This window comes from Dromiciops gliroides, chromosome 4 (genome assembly GCF_019393635.1).
Source record: "Dromiciops gliroides isolate mDroGli1 chromosome 4, mDroGli1.pri, whole genome shotgun sequence".
In the NCBI taxonomy this organism is placed as follows: Eukaryota; Metazoa; Chordata; class Mammalia; order Microbiotheria; family Microbiotheriidae; genus Dromiciops; species Dromiciops gliroides.
In genome coordinates, this window is record NC_057864.1 from 328,672,397 (window position 1) to 328,687,571 (window position 15,175).

Here is a 15,175-nt window from a genome sequence, read left to right on the forward strand (position 1 = left end):
CTCTCTAATGAATAGTGATTTAGAGCATTTTTTCATATGACAATAGATAGCTTTGATTTCTTCATCAGAAAACTGCCTGTTCATAACTTTTGACCATTTCTCAATTGGGAAATGACTTGGATTCTTATAAATTTGATTTAGTTCCCTATACATACATACACACACACACACACACATATATATGTATATATGTGTATATATATATATATATACATATACACACACACACACACACACACACACACACATATATATATATATTCGGTGAGGCAATTGGGGTTATGCCCAGGGTCACACAGTTAGTAAGTGTCAAGGGTCTGAGGCTGGATTTGAACTCAGGTCCTCCTGAATCCAGGGCCAGTGCTCTATCCACTGCACCACCTAGCTGCCCCTAGTTCCCAATATATTTTAGAAATGAGGCCTTTATCAAAAGTACTGGCCATAAAAATTGTTTCCCAGCTTTCTGCATCCCTTCTAATTTTCGATGCATTGCTTCTGTTTGTACAAATCCTTTTTAATTTAATGTAATCAAAATCATCCATTTTGCATTTCATAATATTCTCTTGTTTGGTCATAAACTGTTCTCCTTTCCAAAGATCTGAAAGGTAGACTATTCCTTCTTCTCCTAATTTACCTATGGTATCACCTCTTATGTCTAAATCATGTACCCATTTTGACCTTATTTTAGTATAAGGTGTAAGATGTTGGTCTATGTCTAGTTTCTGCCATACTGTCTTCCAGTTTCCCCAGAAGTTTTTGTAAAATACTGAATTCCTATCCCAGAAGCTGGAGTCTGGGTTTATCAAACAGTACATTACTAATGTCATTTATTACTGTGTCTCCTGTGCCTAGTCTATTCCATTGATCCTCCTCTCTATTTTTTTAGCCAGTACCAGATAGTTTTGATGACTGCCGCTTTATAGTAGAGTTTCAGATTTGATACAGCTAGCCCAGGTAGGTGCTATTATTAAAATAAGGATGAAAAAACAGTGAATTTAAGTGATTTACCAGAGTCACATAACTAATAAATGCCTGGAGCAGGATTTGAATTCAAGTCTTTCTGATTCCAAGTTAAGCACTCTATCCACTGCACTACATAGCTACCTTTTAGTCTCTCAAGAGTTCAGCTAACTATCCATTTGTAAAAAGCAAATGGATGAAAAATCCTCTTGAGCAGACCACCATATACAGTTGAATGGACAGTAGTACATAGAGCTAGTCTATCAGTACATCAATCAACATAGTACCTGAAGATGGACAACAAAATAGGCTAAAATCAAATAGAAGGAAGAGAGCAGACTCCCTTATATTAGGGAATGGAACTCATATGGCACTTTCAATCCAATCCTAATCTAACAAAAATTTATTGAGTGCCTATGTTGTGCCAAGTACTATGCTACATGCTGAGGATACAATTAATAAAAAATAAGTTTTTGCTTCAACAAGATTATAACATAAAGGTGGAGACAACACACAAATGATTCCAAACCTCTGTGTAATAAGAATCTATTTTTAAACAAAAATATTCCTCTAATAATGCTATATGATTATACATTATGGAATACAAGAGTCTTTGACAAATCAATCAAAACTTTGAGTTGCCCAAGGGGCCATGTATTATTAATGCTGAATGCATACGAAAAAACCACTAAAGAGATTTATTAATGGAAAGTAAGATGAGTTGGTCATATAGTATGTATGAAGGGTAAGAAATGGAATGTGTTCCACTATTATTCATGTAAAGTGAAGAGATATAGAAGGCTTTTAAGTATGCTAGTTCGACCTTTTAGAGGATTTGTGGAAATACATAGACAAGAGTCACATAAAATAAGAAGGCATGGACAAATTACGATCTTTATCTTTGGAGGAAGTACCTATATTGATAAGTTGCTAAGAATTGTCTGTTCCTCTACACCTTCTCACCAGCCACTTTATGTCCTGGACTAGAATTCATGCCCTGGATATTTTAGAACTTTCACCTCTGGAACTGATTTGAGGTGACTCATGTGTGGGTTACCATACCAAGTTGGATGCTTCAGTTATGCTATTCTCCTGAGTCCCCCATGCCCACTTTCCATAAGCTATATCTTTCTCAACTCTTCCAAAGTTCTGGAACCATCATAAAAACAATACTTCTACTAGTACAATAAAGAGTGTGTCTATGAATTTATTTCTCTATGGTTCCACTCACCATCCTCCTTAATTCATTAATTCCTTTGAAATACTGAATTATAAGTTTGGTGAATTATAGAATATTTTAACCATTTAGCTTTGTCCTTTTGAAAAGAATAAAATAATTCTTAAGGATTAGCTATTTTCAGTGAGAAAGTTTGAATTTCCTGCATGAAATATGCTATATAAATTTCAGACTGTGTTAGCTTTGATTATGGAGTTTCTTAAAGTGGAATATGTTGGAAAATGTGCCTTAATGTATTTGTAAAGAGTATGCACTTGTTGGGTTACTCAGAGTCTAAGTTTATTTTGATAAAAAGAGATTTTCAAATCGATGTAACCGTTTTTAAACAAAGCTACTGAAATGCTGGAGTAAAATGACATGCCAGCATGACCACGATATACCCTGTTTTGAGGGATACTTTTATATAGAAATAGTTAAAGAACAAGACATAAATAGATGACTCCCTTGGTAGTTGACAAATTTCTTGGAATTTTCTCTGATGTATAATGTACTCCATAATCAGCATGGTGATTTGTTTTCAATTTCAATTTCAATTCAAATCCTATGCTGGGTTCTTTCTTCTACTTATCACAATTCTGGACTGATTCCTATAGTCATCAGATAGCTTACCCTACATAAGGAGGTTATACTAATTTATTATTATCCTGAGCAAAATATTATTTAAAATATTCTGTAAAATAATGTTAAAGTGAACCTTGAGATTTAATAGAATTTTTTTTATTATCTGATATTGTCTATTATCCATAATACTAGTCTCATCTGTGTAGTAAACTGAGAGTAGATCAATGTGGTATCCATCAATGAATACATCAAACAAGCATTTACTGGTAATCTGGCACTGTGCTAGGCACTCTGTTCATATAAAAAAGATAAAAGAGTGTTATCAGAGTGGCAAATGGAGCACTGAAGAAATTTTAAGACTTGAATAGAATCTCAGAGTATATACAAAGAGGTAGAGGCACAGAGAAGATAGTAAATAGCACACTGAGATGATTCAACCAACTCAATCCCCCATTTTCAAAACATTAAGGCAGGGGTGAGAAAATTGTTTATAGTGATCTAAAAATACAAAGAAAAATGTCATCTCTACTTGAAATGTTACTTTAGAAAAAAGCATGTCTGCAAAATCATTTGCCACTAGGTAAAAATTCTAAACAATCTCAATGGTAAAACTAGAATGAGTGTGCAGTAATGATATGAAGTAATTTGTACAATAATGTAAAGTATCTTAGAATCAAAAGATTTTGGAATTGAAAAGTGTTACTTCATTGCACAGGTAAAGAAACTGAGATTCAGAAGTATGGGTGACTAACTCAAGGCTGCATAGCTATTTAGTAACAGACTCTAGGCTAAAACCCATTTTCCTAAATCCCAGTCTAGACCCCTTCTACTGTACCTTCTACCAGATCAAGGAAGGGTCAAAATACACTGTAGATGATATATATATATATATATATATATATATATATATATATATATATATATATATATATATATATATATATATATATATATATTTTTTTTTTTGCGGGGCAACGGGGGTTAAGTGACTTGTCCAGAGTCACACAGCTAGTAAGTGTCAAGTGTCTGAGGCCGGATTTGAACTCAGGTACTCCTGAATCCAGGGCTGGTGCTTTATCCACTGCGCCACCTAGCTGCCCCTGTAGATGATATGTTAAGGAGGAATTCACCTAGTTCTGGCCATATAGTCTTAAGAGTCAAGAATTGAGGATCTGAGTACACACAGTAAGCAATTTAATTCTTTAAAATCCAATTTGATAAATAATGAATGAATGTTTTAAATGTGCAAGGCCAAGGAGCCAGTTAAAAGTATACACAATTTAGAATTACTAAATTTAAAATACACACTTTACATCACAATACTTATCATGAAGAAAACTTGAAACTCACAGTCAGAACTGAAAGCAAATCCTCCACACTGCATTCAGGTTTCAAACGATCCTTGAACATCCTGACAGTTGGGTGCTTCAAATAATAATAGGATGCAATTCGGCCAAATGTAAGTGGTTCAATGCTACGATTATCCTGTTTTAAGAGAAACGAAACATTTCATGCATAAAAAGAAAATTTTTAAATGTAGCATAAAGAAAACAGGTAGTTTTGAATTAAAAATGATTGTGTTCCAAAAGCTTACTTGTAAGTGAGGTGTATCACACTAAGAATATATATTTTTTTCTCATAGAAACAATGTTATGAATTGTGGTTAGGTTCCTATGTCAGCTCACCAAAGTCAACTCCATCATAATATAGTTGAAGTACTATACATAAAATAAAATGATTTGTATATTTATATGTTTAAAACATAATAACACCCAATCAACAGTTCTCTTGGTAGATAGTCCTGGTGACAAATGTTGGAGGTAGCAGTTTGCTTTTGTTATGATTGGAATGATGCCACCTACTGGAGACTTGCTGTGGGAAAGCTCCACCATGAGGAAAATGCCTCAGAGGGCAAGGCCATGTGGCTTTTCCTTGGTGTCAGGAAATGACGTTTGCTCATGGGTGCTGCCTATCAAGGCTACCAGCCAATCAACTTGAGGAGCCTCCTATTTTCTGGGAGGAGACAGGAAGGAGGAAAGAGAGCCTGCGTGGAGAGCTCTTGCTCTTTTGGGTTCCTGACTTGATGGTGGTGGTGGCAGCAGAAGACTTCACAGGAAATTTGAGGAAAGATAGGAATGTCAGGCTGTTGGAATTCTGTTCTCAATCTTTTACTTTCTATTTTTCAATAAACCCTTAAAAACCTAAACTCGTTTTATCAGTGATTTTAGTCAGTTTCCCCCAAAACTGGGGGAACAGATTAGAATCCACATTTAGAATCTTAAATTACACACTTTGAATCATGTCCATTGCCTAGCAGTCCCTTAAACATGGCTAGATTTGGGGCAGCTAGGTGGTGCAGTGAATAGAGCACCGGCCCTGGATTCAGGAGTACCTGAGTTCAAATCCGGCCTCAGACACTTAACACTTACTAGCTGTGTGACCCTGGGCAAGTCACTTAACCCCAACTACCTCACTAAAAAAACAAAAACAAAAACCATGGCTAGATTAAAGGAAGGGAATACAGAGGCCAGATTGATATTCAATTGGAGCTATAACTCTCCAATTTAAAAATATATATATATTTTTTATCAATTTTTTTCCCAATTACACGTAAGAACAATTTTTAACATCTGTTTTTAAAAAATTTAAGTTCCAAATTCTCTCCCTCCCCTGACATGGTAAGCAATTTGATATGGATTAAACATGTTCAGTCATGTAAAACATATTTCCATATCAGTCACATTGTGAAAGAAAGCACAGACCCCCCCCCCATTCACTCTCCAAAAAACCCCCAAGAAAAATAAAGTTAAAAAAAGTATGCGTTGATCTGCATTCAGACTCCATCAGTTCTTTCTCTGGAGGTAGATAACATTTTTCATAATAAATCCTTAAGAATTGTCTTGGATCACTGTATTGCAGAAAATAGCTAAGTCATTCACAGTTGATCACCACATAATACTGTTGTTACCACGTACAATATTCTCCTGGTTCTACTCACTCCACTTTGCATCAGTTCATGTAAGACCAGGTTTTTCTGAAAGCATCCTGCTCATCATTTCTTATAGAACAATAGTATTCTATCACAATTGTATACCACAACGTGTCCAGCCATTCCCCAACTGATGGGCATTCACTCAATTTCCAATTCTTTGCCACCACAAAAAGAGCTCTATAAATATTTTTGTACATATAAGTCCTTTTCTTCCTTTTTTTTTCTTTTTTTTAAGTTGATCTCTTTGGATTACAGACCAAGTAGCGATATTGCTAGGTCAAAAGGTATGCACAGGGGCAGGTATGTGGCACGGGGCAGCTAGGTGGCGCAGTGGATAGAGCAATGACCCTGGAGTCAGGAGTACCAGAGTTCAAATCTGGCCTCAGACACTTAACACTTACTAGCTGTGCGACCCTGGGCACGTCACTTAACCCCAATTGCCTCACTTAAAAAAAAAAAAAAAGGTATGTAGAGTTTTATAGCCCTTTGGGCATAGTTTCAAATTGCTCTCCAATCTGGTTGGATCAGTTCACAACTCCATCAACAGTATATTAATGTCCTAATTTCCCCACATCTCCAACATTTGTCATTTTCCTTTTCTGTCATATTAGCCAACCTGATACATACTTCTCCAACTTCAATACAATAGGAATATTCCAGCTCAATGAGGGCCTTCTCCACAAGGTTTGAAAGGAACTTGTTCATGGATTCATGGCTCACATCATCCAGGTTATAGTAACTAGAAAAAACCAAAATGATCACAACTAATAGATTAAAGGTGTATTATATTAAATTATCTTAATTAAAATTAATCTCAAATAAAAATATTTAACGTTATTTAGTATATTTCTGAAAATTTAAAAACATGTTTTATCTTCATAGAAATTTATGGAAACAAAGCCAGAAATTATCATCCCCATTTTACACATGAGCAAACTTAGATCAACTGATTTGGTTGGTAAGTTGGTGAGTTGAAGTCACCATCCTATGAGTAACTAAGTGGTCAACCTTGTTTTAAGGTTACAAATTTATGTATAAAGTGGCAAGTTTATTGTGGTTTCTGACTGACCCCTTTACTACCACCACCACCACCACCACCACCACCACCACCACCACCACCACCACCACCACTACTACTACTACTACTATTACTACTACTACTACTACTACTACTACTACTACTACTACTACTACTACTACTACTACTACTACTACTACTACTACTACTACTGCTACTACTACTACTACTACTACTACTGCCACCAATATTAGTTCCACCACCGATTCACTCAATTATTGACATAGATTTTACTACATGAAGCAGATAAAATGCTGAATAAAAAAAAAAGATAATTAGTTAAGTGCCCACTGTGTAAAGACACTGTGTTAGGCCTGGCATATAAAGAAAGTTTAAAGTAAATTCAATCCCTGTCCTGAAGGAACTTACCCAGATAGCTTAATGGCACATAGTAAGCACCTGATAAATGGTAAATGCATTTGAGAACTACTAAATTACATGCACATGTTCATATTTAAAAGATATTATAATATCAGTAGAAGGTAATAATTTATTTTTAAAAGTGTGTATCTAAACCTCTAACCAGAGTGAGCTATTATTGTATAACAAAACTGTTATATTAATTGACAAGAGTGAACTTCTCACAGGTGAATTAATCACTGAGAATAAACTGCTCACTTTTGGAGGTAGATAAACCATTTAGGGCCCAAGGGAACCATTTGGTAAATTACTATTCCAATGACATTAAATGAATAAATGTCATCCTCGGGCCTAGAAGGTGCTTCATCAGGCTTTAAAAAAACAAAACAAAACAACCCAGTTTTGTAGGGTACATACAAAGCTCATAGGTCTTGCTGAATGTTATGCACGTAAAAAAATCATAAGGGCATGCAGTTGACCTTTTTTTTTTTTATTACCTCTCTACACCCTCTAGAGAATATTATCACCCTTTGTAAATCCCTATGATTCGGAGGAATTTGTGTTCTGGCAAAAGTCCAAAAGCAGAGTGGCTATGTCCATACAGTTATAGCAATCCTCTAATTGCTACTCTATACCATGCAAGGTGGGAAATTTGTCTCCATATTGCAGCACCCCAAGAAAAAGTAAATGGAAAGGAGATTTGGGATTAGAGTAGTGGGATTTAGCTGTGCTCAAAGCTGGAACATAGGCAGAGGACTTTAAACCTATTTTAGAATAAGGAAGTCATAGTCATAGTTGGTTAAAAAAGAGGTGACTGCACTTTCAAATAAAGATAGTAGACCTGCAAAGGGACTGGAGACTTTACAATATGAAGTTCACAGGATTTAGAAATGCTTAGGAGAAGTATTACTGTCAGCAGTCAATTCTCCTTTATTTCCCTCAAAGGGGAAGAAAGTGGGCTCACTAGTATCCTGTAAACAAATACTAAAAATAAATATACTTGGGCTCAGATTATAGAGATTCTAAAATTAGAAATATGTAAATACAGTAAAAATATCTCCAAATGAGAGTTTTCCATTGGTTAAACCTAATAAAAAACCCTTTCCTGAAATTCTAAATGTGTGCATTTATCATTAGTACTTTGACAGAAATGTACTGTTATGAAAAATAGCAGAATGAAGAAATACCTGAAATGGCTGTTATAATGTTTAAGAGAAAGGGAAAATATGCTGCAATTTGAATATTTATCTATGTAGACTAAAGTACAATCATATGTTAATGATATAATCTTCCCCCCCAAAAGGCAATAGCAAAGTAATACAAAAGATTTTATTTTAGTTTTAATTTTCATAAAATTTAAGTATATTTTTCTTCTTTCTTTTCTTAAACTTAGAATTACTTTAAAAATTAAAGTCTTTCTTGGAAAATCTTTGGTCTTGTCCTGAAACAAACATTTATCAATGTAATAATGACCAATTAAAGATCAAATTGGTTGTGCAGATAATTTAAACCAAATGGATTTTATTAAAGTCAGGTAGAAAAGGGTAAAAGACTAAAATTAGCAGGCTTGAGAAATATTAGCTCCTGTACTGGTGAACAACTGAAAGAAATCTTTAGTGAGAATAATATTTTTCTATTTTGGAAGTAAAAATATAAAAACACAGGACATGTAAAGTCCTTTGAAGGACACAGAGTATCACAATCCACTTGTAGTTATTAATGTTTTTTCTTTTTCATATTTTTAGGGAAAAATGAAATTCATCAGACAAACTTTTGGCAATGACAGCATACCACATTCTTTTAGCTTTGCTGTTCTTATAAACTTTCTAACTCTGTATTTATCAGCTGTCTAAACTAATATGCATTTATGAAGTTACTTCTAAATTGAAAACATTGGTGAAAATGTAATTAAATTGCTGCATATTTATCATTATTATATTCTTGCTATTAAAAGTTGTACAATAAAGAAATTATTCTACTGTACTATTTAAACAGACTGAAAGGGGGAAAACTGTTTAGGAAACCATTTATGCCAATTAAAGTTTTTAAAAAATGCAAAACCACTTTTGAATTGGATGTAATTAAAAATAGAAAACAGCATGAGAAGAACTTGCAACATATTGAGTACTCAAATTGCTACTGATTTTTAAGATTTCAATACACATCTAGCCTATAAAAACACTGTAATGTCCTGGCTTTAATGTATCATTTTGGGGCAAAAAGATTTCTAAAATCACCAATGGCTCCAGTAGTTGGTTTAAACTGTCCATCAATAATTCGGGTTTTTTTTTAAATTTTAAAAAATTTACACCTTCTAGATTTTGTTTTTCATTTGATATGCTTTAATGATATACATTTTACAAATGGAGCGTGTTTATGTCAAATCTACTAGAAAACTGATGAGAATGATTTTTGTGGTTTTAAGTATTATTAAAATAGGTAAAGTGGGTCATAGTATACATTTTAAAAATATTCAAAGTAAGTTGTTGCAAAAAAAAAAAGATAATTAACTGAAAACTTATGTCTTAGTTGAGGTAACATTATCAGAACTGCACTGAAACAGTCAAAGATTGACTTGCTGGAAAATTGTTACCACATTTTCTCCAAGCAACATATCATTATATTTTCTTACTGAGAAGCTTCCTCTCAATAAAGGTCACTTTTTTCAATATTTGCCCAATTATGTATATGCAGAAATATTATGTGATGATGAAGCAAGTAGAATTAAGTAGCACATCAATATTTTATATCTTACTAAATTTTTGGACAAGAATACATATACTAAAATACTTATTTTTATGATCATAATTTAGAAATGTATAATTGATAACTTTCAGAACAGTCAACTTAAAGTTATAATCAATAATGTAATAATTAATAAAGGAAATTATTTTAAAGCTTGTCCCTTTGAACAAAAAATGTAAAACTTCTTGTAAATATGTACGTGATTTCTTTTAAGCAATCTGCAGAAAAAATATAGTTTTTCTCACTATTTGGGCTGTGGTTCTGGATCCAGTTAAAACTATTTACACATCTTCCAAAAGAAATCAGATGTTTGAAACAGAGAGTTTATAGAAGTTATACCTAAAGTATATGTTTTGACAAAACAAAAATAATTAAAGCAGATAAAGGTGAAAACTGCTTTTCTCTAGCCCACAAAATAATTTTAAAACAAATATATTACAACATTTTGGGGAACTTGAAAAATATTTTAGGTTCATATATACTCTTGTAGTAGAGCAATATAGTAAACTTCTACAATGTGCACTGATTCTGGTTGAACATTTATATTTATATATATATATATGTGTGTATATATATATATATATATATATATATATATACACACACACACACACACACATGTTCATTTGGAAGAGATTACATGTCATATTTTTTAATAATAACAACCACTAAAATTATTCAGTAATTTAAAAAGCAAGTAGTACATAAGTGAAAAAAAGGCATATTTTCATTATATACTCTTCACAGTTGAAAAAAATAATGGGTTATCCTAAGCAGTTATATTATACAACTGTTTAATTACAGATAAAGAATAAACACAATGCAGTTTCATGCTCACTGCATTGAAATCATCTAATCATTATTTTCCCTTTGCCATAAACAGACAGCCTACCTTTTTATCAGCATGCTATTTCATTTATTTCACAGTGAAACCCAGTTTCACAATAATTGACTTGTCAGAAGCTCTAATTTATGAGGCTGGGCTCTGTAAGCCTTCTCTATATTGGACTCAACCTGCACACAAGCAGGGTTGAATATTTACAATGCTGTTAACAGGTGCTGAGTTGTTTAATGATTCTAATAGCCAGAAGCGTACTGAGAAAGCCAGCGGGATCACAATTACAGGCTGTTTGAACACAACAATTACTCGTCCCCTGAGAGGTGTGAAAGTCAAAGGCAGTTTTATACTGACAGAATCTAGCACATGGAGTAGACAAGCTAACTTCCATTAGTAGTCCACTGGGAAAAAGTAATAACACACCCCCTACCTATCATAAAAATTCACAAAGTACATAAAATTTAAACAATCAAAAACTGAAACTAACTTTTTTTATTATCCTTAAAATTTGTTATCAAAGGAGAAATCATGTAAGAACCACAACACATGAAGCCTGAAATTATTTTTCTAATCTGTGAAAGGATGGAATTTTACCAGTTAAAAAGATAAAGAGCCCTTTGCAGCAACATAAAACATAGATAAAGTTACTCCAAATAGTTTGGATTTAATGCAGATAGAGGCAATCGTTTCCTGCTTAGTTTATGTAAACCTGGCCAGAGATATCTCTGGGAAATTTTTCATCAGTCTTGAAATGCTGCTGCTATAACTGTCAGGACTGGGAAGTCATTTGTTACACCACCATGTTTTTTTATGTTCAGATTATGCAGCAGTAATAATGACACAAATAATGAAAGTAGGTTGCAAGGACAGCTGAAACTACCACAACATTTTTGTCCTACTATTATTTAAAAGGCTTTCTCAGGAGAATAAAGAAAGTAAAATTGACCACACAAATTGAATCCAGAACTCAATTTGGAGGGTATTATATTTTCCTGAAAACAGTAGCTCATAGACCAGCTATATTTAAATTTAAAATATATTATACATGTTATCTGTACACACATATCATAACTACTATTTACATATACACATACTATGAATTATATAAAAACTACACCTATTTATCACATATTTCTACATGTGATATAAAATATAACAAATTGCATTTATTAGAAGATATTTAGAATGTAAACACAACAGATGCAATTTAGGGGGAGCAATCACAGAGTGGTATTTATTATAATCATTTTGAATTGTCTATCAAAGACAATTGAAAATAAAAATAAACACTGTCCCTGTGTACAACTAATTTGTGCTGTGCACCAAGCTGGAAGTTGCTTTTAAATTTCCATATCAATTTATAATATTCATATTGTGTTCTTCCACAAATGCTGAATGGCTGGGAATCGGGGACTATCAAGATTTGAAATGTTAAATTGCTGGATATGGTAATATACTGCTATAGTCCCTGTACTGGGGTGAATGATACAGGTAGAACTCTTGATCTTGGGAACTGGGAGTTTGGAGTAGCAGTAGAGCTAATGCTGATTTGCTGTCTATACTATGTCACACACCAACCGTGGTAAGCCCCCAGGAGTGGGGGACCATCATGTTGCCTAAAGGAGGGGCAAACTGCCTCAGGTGGAAAATGGAGCAGGTTAAAGCTTTTGTGGTGATTAGCAGTGGGATTGGGCCTGTGAGAAGCTGATGCCCTTGTAGCCTGAAAAAGGTGGGGAGATCCAATTCTTCCTCCCTCCCCCCCAAATTAACTACATCACAGGTTATCCCATGCTATGGAAAGAGCATGGTGAACATGAGCAGGCTGCAACATATTACTAGCCAAGAATTGTGTAGAAAGAGGTAAGAATGATGTTTTCAGAGAGATGTATAACTGGGAAAGGATGTGAGCCAGTCATGCAGTAAGAACAAGGGTTAAAGGAAAGACAACCAATGTGTTCCAGTGGAATCCATGAAATATTAAGAGATCTGACACATTGCATGGACTCTGCTGTGGAGGATCTGTGGGAAGACTAGGGCAAGAGTTGTGTAGGATGGGTTGTGATTTGTACCATTAGAATTCTCACATCAATGAAGTTACCTCTGGTGTTAGTGCTCTTATTTCCACTCACTGTTACTGTTACTTCAGGCTTTTGTAATTTCTCACTGGGTCTCCCTGCCTTCTTTAGCATCTCTCTTTCTAAAACCGTCCTTCATACAGCTGCCAAAGTTATCCTTCTAAAGCACAATCCAGACAACCGGAACAATCAAAGACCTCCCCCATTCATGATGTAAAATCCCACCTTCTACAGGAAGCCTTTCCCAACCCTTTAATTCCTGCATCTTCTCACTGTTAAGTATTTCCAATTTATGCTATATATAGTTTGCTTTGTATACATTTATTTGCATGTTGTTTCTTCCATTAGATTGTAAGGTCCTTGAGGGTAGAGACTGTTTTTTTTGGGGGGGGGGGTTTGCCTCTTTTTTGTATTCTCTGTACTTAGTATGCAGAGTCCATTTTATCCAATTTCCTCATCTTACAGATGAGGAAAACTAAGACTAAGTAACTTGTCTAAAGTTGCACAGGTAGGGTCAAAGATGGGATTTGAACTTGCATTCCCCAACTACAGATTCAGTGCACATTCCACTGTAACAAAGTTACACACCATGTCTCCCTTCCTCACAAAATTGTTCTGAAAACCTATAGAAATATGTTATTATATGGTTATTATCATCATTATCTCATTCATATTTATTTTGATGGTCTGGGGATGATCATACTGTTATTCCTTTATATTAATATTTTATTGACAATTTCAAAGTTACCTATTGCTGAATTCAAGTATTGAAATATAAATACTTCCTCTTTGGCTCACTTTTAAGCATCCTCAGTACAATTCCAGTAGCATTCAGGACAGGAATAATACACCCCTAGAATTGTTTCCATATAGTTTTGATCTATGCATAATGGGTTGGTTCCAGTTGGTCCACAGGCTGAATTCTCTAGGATATCTTTAGATCAGTATTTGTAGCATGGGAATTTGTCATCTGTCAGTGTATGAAAGATAGCAGGCATTTGATATAATTTCTAGCCATCGATTTTTGTGTTGCTAGGTATCAGGTAAGTGCTAAGGTTTCACAGTCTGTTGTGATGTGTGGTACAGTTTTAACCATTTCCTTGTATAATCTTATATTGATCACTAAGTCCAGGGTCCTTAAGGATGATCCTCTTGATATATCTGGTCACAATAATCTGACTGTGCATTGTCATTAAAATCTTCCAATTCCACAAACACATCTACATGATTCAATCATTTGTTTGATGCTTCTTTGTCAAAATATTATTGACTGAGTTCATCTAGATACTGCCCTTGGAAAGTTTTTTGATTTCAATCTTGGATCTCAGCAATTTCATAGGTTCTAGCTATCACTTTTGGATACATTTAAGAAATGTAATAGTGCATTCCTATAATCAGCCTTGATTATTCTTTGGCAAAATGATGCCCACTTATTCCAAAAGTATTTTTGTTAGGTGTCTGACCTACTTGTCATGTGATGGAAGAATGCCTATCAATCTTTCTACTTTTTAGTGAGGAAGTGTCAATCATTCTATAGCTGGCAGAGAATGATACATCCTGTGTTTCACTAATATTGCAAAGGCTTTTTTTTCTGTGAATACTTTTAAAATTTGTCATGGTCCATTTTATAATTTGTAATGTGTATATTAAGATCAATATTGCATAAGTGTTCACTCTTTTTTTTTTTTGTGGGGCAATGAGGGTTAAGTGACTTGCTCAGGGTCACACAGCTAGGAAGTGTCAAGTGTCTGAAGCCAAATTTGAACTCAGGTCCTCCTGAATCCAGGGCCGGTGCTTTATCTATCCACTGTGCCACCTAGCTGCCCCAAGTGTTCACTCTTTTAAACATGTTCTAACCACCCAATTTGAATTTCAGAATGCTGCTAAATTTCTTAACATATGAAACCACAGCTTTTTCTTTGATGACTTTATGTTTGAATGTATCTTGCCTACACATGGTCAAAGTATTTGTAGGTACTCTCTTTAACCACTGGTTCAATATGATATCTGTATCAAGTGTTAATCTCCATCTTTCTTTGATGTTTCCTACAAATTTTATACTCATTGAGTCCAAAAAACTCAATGATGCTATTAGAGATTTCATGAGATGAACTTTTTTTGGTGGAGCCATATGACAATGTCATCCACACATATCAAGTGATTAATAAGGGGCTTTGGCTCCATTCCTCTTTAAGTTTGGAAGCCATATTTAGGTGAGATGAGAATTAATTTAAAGCTAGAAAGAACCATAATGGTCTTACTACCTCTTTGAAAAACACAACATTTATATCAACTATTCCTGACATTATTAGGTTGGTGGGATGTTATA

At 34.2% G+C, this 15,175-nt stretch overlaps 1 protein-coding gene across 1 annotated transcript in view; it reads right to left on the minus strand.

The window, feature by feature from the left end:
• The window catches only part of ASCC3 (activating signal cointegrator 1 complex subunit 3), a 344,494-nt gene that overhangs the window by 76,754 nt on the left and 252,565 nt on the right, over window positions 1–15,175 (minus strand). The window contains 2 exon segments of the mRNA XM_044004344.1: window positions 4,109–4,243; window positions 6,378–6,489. Of these exon segments, the coding sequence (XP_043860279.1) occupies window positions 4,109–4,243; window positions 6,378–6,489 (247 nt within the window).